The sequence below is a fragment of the Microtus ochrogaster genome, chromosome 8 (genome assembly GCF_000317375.1).
Source record: "Microtus ochrogaster isolate Prairie Vole_2 chromosome 8, MicOch1.0, whole genome shotgun sequence".
Taxonomy (NCBI): Eukaryota; Metazoa; Chordata; class Mammalia; order Rodentia; family Cricetidae; genus Microtus; species Microtus ochrogaster.
The window spans coordinates 14,746,382-14,751,353 of NC_022015.1; the positions used below are offsets into that span (position 1 = coordinate 14,746,382).

The 4,972-nt window shown below is 49.5% G+C and overlaps 1 protein-coding gene across 1 annotated transcript in view; it reads right to left on the bottom strand.

Annotated features, from left to right (window-relative positions):
• Positions 1-4,972, bottom strand: part of Eef2k (eukaryotic elongation factor 2 kinase) — a 60,426-nt gene that overhangs the window by 18,809 nt on the left and 36,645 nt on the right. The window contains exons 5-6 of the mRNA XM_026781149.1: positions 3,182-3,219; positions 2,609-2,780 (exon numbers count right to left, since the gene is read on the bottom strand). Of these exons, the coding sequence (XP_026636950.1) occupies positions 2,609-2,780; positions 3,182-3,219 (210 nt within the window). The remainder of the gene's footprint in view (positions 1-2,608; positions 2,781-3,181; positions 3,220-4,972) is intronic.

The following is a 4,972-nucleotide window of genomic DNA, read 5'->3' on the forward strand; positions in this document are numbered from 1 at the left end:
AGGTCTAATATAGGCCTTATATATGGAATGTAATATACAGGTGCTAATATAGGCCCTATGTATGACATGTTATACTCAGGTGCTAATATAGGCCCTATGTATGGCATGTTATACTCAGGTGATAATATAAATACTATGCATGGCATGTTATACTCAGATGCTAACATAAATACTATGTATGGTATCTAAACTGCAGTAACAGACCTGTGTGGCTTTTAACTCCCGAGGGTTCTGCGTGGCACCTGTCTCTCTCAGTATGACCCAAAACATGGAAAGAACCAGGTTTGAACTTCAAAAGCAATGACCATCTAGGGGAAGAGGGTCACCAGACAGGCAGGCAGCAACTGCAGAAGCAACCTGAGCCCAAAGGTGACAGTTGAGACCTTTAGCAAAGACAGCTGCAGTTCTGAGAACGAACTTGGGGGGAAGAGCAGAGAGTCCCAGGAAAAGTCATGTCTCCACACAGTGTGGCTGGCAGGGCTAGCTAGAGGGCTTGCTGGGTAAGGGACAGTGCACAGTTGAGCGGGCCACCAGATAACCATAGTCATTTGCTGTCTTCAATTTAGCTTTGTTATTAACTTACTTGATACCCAGGAATTAGGGGACAGAAACAGGCAAGACACAAAATCCCTGGGGTGGGGGAGGGGCATTAAAATATTAACTAAGTGGATAGGTCCTTATTAGATCACATCACTTCAAAGAAGGGAAAACAGCACAGAATAACATGACAGGTTGACTGGGTAGAAGGGAGATCTGATGTCCGACGGGATGATGGCCTTGCTCTGGAGGTGATGTGTAAGCTGAGCCCTGGACTGCGAGAAGAAGCTCGCCATATAAAGATTATGGAAATGAAAAGATTTGAGAGCACAGCCGGAACAAAGGTCCTGGGGCAGGAAATAAGCCAGGAAGCAAGAGAAGGGAAGCCAGACCAGAGTGAGTTAAATTGCTGAGGCTCTGGGGGCTGGAGCCTCTTTTGTTGTTGTCTTTGAGGCTGGTCTGGAACTTGCTATGTAGACCAGGCTGGCCTAAAACTTTTACAGATTCACCTGCCTCTGCCTCCTGAGTGCTGGGATGAAAGGTGTGTGCCACCACATCCAGCAGACTCTGGTCTCTTGAGCGTGTGTAACCAAGGCCCTTATGAGCAGAAGACTGACAAATTCTTTGGCGGCCTGGAAGGACGGCTTTCCTGAGGAACCAGGGATTTGGGACAGAGGCAGAGAGCCGATTTGCTCAAATGCCCACAGATAACAAGAGGTTTTGGCTAGCACCAGGTCATATAATAACACAGAGATTAAGAGGAAGAGGCAGTTTGGTGGAGGACAGGCTCCATATCCCTGCCTGGGTGGTCAGGCTGGTTAACCTCACTGAGCCCAGAACCCTGGAAGCCCACATCCATCCCCACACCTACTGCTACTGTTTGGAGCTATCGTGTCCCCAGTCCTAATCCATATGGCCTGGGTGGAAGGCCTTTCAATCCTGTCTGCAAAGGCCAGCACAGGGCTCAGGCTCCCCCATCCACATACTCCCCCTGCCCCCGAATACTTTGGTTCAGACATATGCACTTGATAATCAGAGCCAATGACACCTAGTTCTGACACTTTCATCAGAACTGTTAGCTGGGCAGTGGTGGCACACACCTTTAATCCCAGCACCCAGGAGGCAGAGGCAGGCAGATCTCTGTGAGTTTGAGGACAGCCTGGTCTACAGAGTGAGTTCCAGGACATCCAGGGCTACTAAATGAGAAACCATATATCCAAAAACAAACAAAAAGAAAAGAAACAAGGCGTGGTCGTCCCAATAAGGCTGGTGAGAGATGAGCCTGTAGCTACTGGGACTAAAAGGGCACCCGGAAGAGTGGTACCAACCCAGATACTCAGGCCCGAGTAGATGATTCCTAACAACCGCAGCATGGCCAGTGCCAGCGTGCCTAGAGCAGGATCTAGCTGTCAAGTGCGTGGAACAAGGACTTCCCTTTTTGGATCAAGCCAGTCTAGATGGGATTCTATCACCTGCAAACAAAACTCATGAAGGGGACGATGAGATGGCTCGGCAGATGAAGGAGCTTGCCACCAAGCTGATGACTTGAGTTCAGTCCCTGGGCCCTGCACGGCAAAGGGAGAGCACCGACTCTCCAAGGCTGTCACCTGACCTCCATACATGTGATATGGCGTGTGTGTGCCAGCCACTCCATAAAGATCATAACAACAGATCCCATTTATCAACAGACAGAAGAACACGCCAACCACAGAGCTCCTGGTTTTTAGAAATAAATTCACTGCATATGAAGTACACGGCTTACCATGTCAAAAAAAAAAAAAAAAAGTGATCCTTACTGGCAACTGGTAAGATGGTAAAGGGTGGTGCAAATCTTTAATCCCCAAATTACAGAGCCTGGGGGAGGAGGAGCATAAGTTCAATGCCAGAGCAAGAAAGACCCTGTCTCAAAACATCAGGGGCTTGAGGTGTGCTCCATGGTCCAGCACTTGCCCGGCATAGGCAAAGCTCTGGTTTTAGTCCCCGGTACTGCAAAGAAGAGGTGGAGACAGGACTCCATGTTTCCCCATCCCTCTCACAGCCGGCCAGTGGTGCAGGAAGGAGGCACACGCACCTGCTTGGGGGGCTTGTGCCGATTGTACTCCTCCCCCCAGAGCTTTGCCTCCATCTGGAGCTGGACATCCTCAAAGTACACACTCCTGTCCACTGGCTCGAGGTAGCGCTTGGCCACGTAGTTGGAGGCGCCCTTCCATTGCTGGGCGTGCAAAAAGTTGGAGAGTTTCTTCCTGGGGAGAAAGACAAAGGGGAGCCCGTCTACAACTCAGCAGATTCACAGCAGACACAACTGTGAGATCTCAGAACAACCACGCCTGTCTGGCATGGACGGCTAGATGCAGAAGGAGCAGGGTACAGGAGCTGGAGGAAAGGCAACAAGCCCACTCCTCCAGCCAGAGCCAGAAGGGCTAAGGATCGATATCCGTGGCCTCCCATCCTATTCATGCAGGTGAGCGGCCATTCCCTTTCCTTTCAGACCCCTACAACTGGGTCAGCTGAGGTCCAGCACTGGGTGGAGAAGAACCTGGCTACTTGGAGGCACAGATTACTTGTCATGAGCCTTTAGTTGAAAATACCCTAACGTCCTAGCTGTTAGGAATCTTGGCAGAAGCCTCGGGGCCAAGTCACTTACGTCCTGAAGCACTCCCTCATTGCTCCGCGGCCGAAGGGCTGAAAGAAAGAACAGAGTCATCAGTACCTGCAACCCTTGAGCCCCTCTGTTGCTGCCCACCCAGCAAGGTGTCCCATACATTACACCTCAACCCTAACAGCCCTGTCCCTCCTGGGCCTCAGCACCAAAGTCAGACAGACTTTTCAGCCTGGAGACTGCTGGGATGAGGGGGACTCCATACCTCATCTCAAACCCATGGACGAGCCATTGTGGGGCCATGATGCTGGGAGGGGCAGTGCACGGCAAAGGTTGTTTTTCAGTCTCTGCTTCCTGGCCACCATCAGGTTAACAGGCCTCCTCTGCCACACGCTCCTGCTGGGATGTGCTGCACCCACAGAGGCCCAAAGCAACAGGGCTAACAGACCACCAACTCAAAGTTCCGAAACCATGAGCCAAAATAAACCTTTTCTTTTTAAGGTGATTATGAAAGGTGGGTGTGGTAAGCCCTGCCTTTGATCCCAGTACTGTCTAGGCCCTAGGACAAAGACAGGAGGATCTCTGTGAGTTCAAGGCCAGCCCAGTGTATACACAGAGCTTCAGGACAGCTAGGGCTAGAAAGACTCTGTCTCAAAACAACAAAAAGATGACTGTATAGGGAATTGTGTCACAGGTATGAAAAGCTGAATAATGCAGTTACTTAAGAACACTTTCTGCCTTGAGAGAACCCGAGTTCAGCTTGCATCATACATGTCGGACTCACAACCACCTGGAGCTCCAGCTCCAGGGCCCTCTTTGGGCCTCTGGAGGCACTGTACTCATCTGTGTGCGCGCGCACGCGCACACACACACACACACACTAAAAATACGAAGATAAGCCAGACAGTGGTGACCTTTAATACCAGCACTCAGGAGGCAGAGGCAGATGGAGCTCCGTAAGTTTGAGGGAGGCCAGTCTGGTCTACAGAGTGGTTTCAGGACAGACAAGACTACACAGAAAAACCCTGTCTCAAAAAAACCAAAAAGATAGAACAAAAGAAAAAACCTCAAAAACGAAGATAAAGAAAGGAAAAAGAAAAACAGTAAAAACTGAAAGAAGGGAGGAGAGAGGAGGCCACCTAAACATCCATCAGTAATTTGCCACACAAAGCACAAGATCTATTTGTTCAATGAAGTATTTACACAGCAAAAGGGGGAAGAAAAAAAAAGAAAAATGTTGGGGCTGGAGAGATGGCTCAGAGGTTAAGAACACTGTCTGTTTTTCTAGAGGATCTGGGTTCAATTCCCAGCACCCACATGGCTGCTCCTAACTGTGTATAACCCTAGTTCCAAGGGACCCCAAATCCATGTCAAAACACTAATGCACATAAAATAATTTTTTAAATTATTTAAAAAAATGAAAAAATGTCAAGTAAAAAAAGCCACACTCAAAGGACACAATGACAGATGAATGAAAGTCTTAGGACAGGGTCTGGGACAGTGTCGTGCTGTGGTGGGTGAGCAGTGAGAGTCTGTGGGAACACTGGCTATGTCCTGCCTCTCTGAGTCCATGCCCGTGTGCCCGCCTTGGGGACACTCATCAAGATGTATGCTTTGCTTGCTGCCTGGTGTGGGGATGGAACTCAGCGTCTCCCACACGCTGAGGATTTACACACCAGTGAGGAACAGCTCCTTTCCTGTTCTTCTGTGAGTGTGTTACATTGTAAAAGGTCCCCTCACTCTGCGGGAAGAGTCCCCTTTTACACACCAGTGAGGAACAGCTCCTTTCCTGTTCTTCTGTGAGTGTGTTACATTGTAAAAGGTCCCCTCACTCTG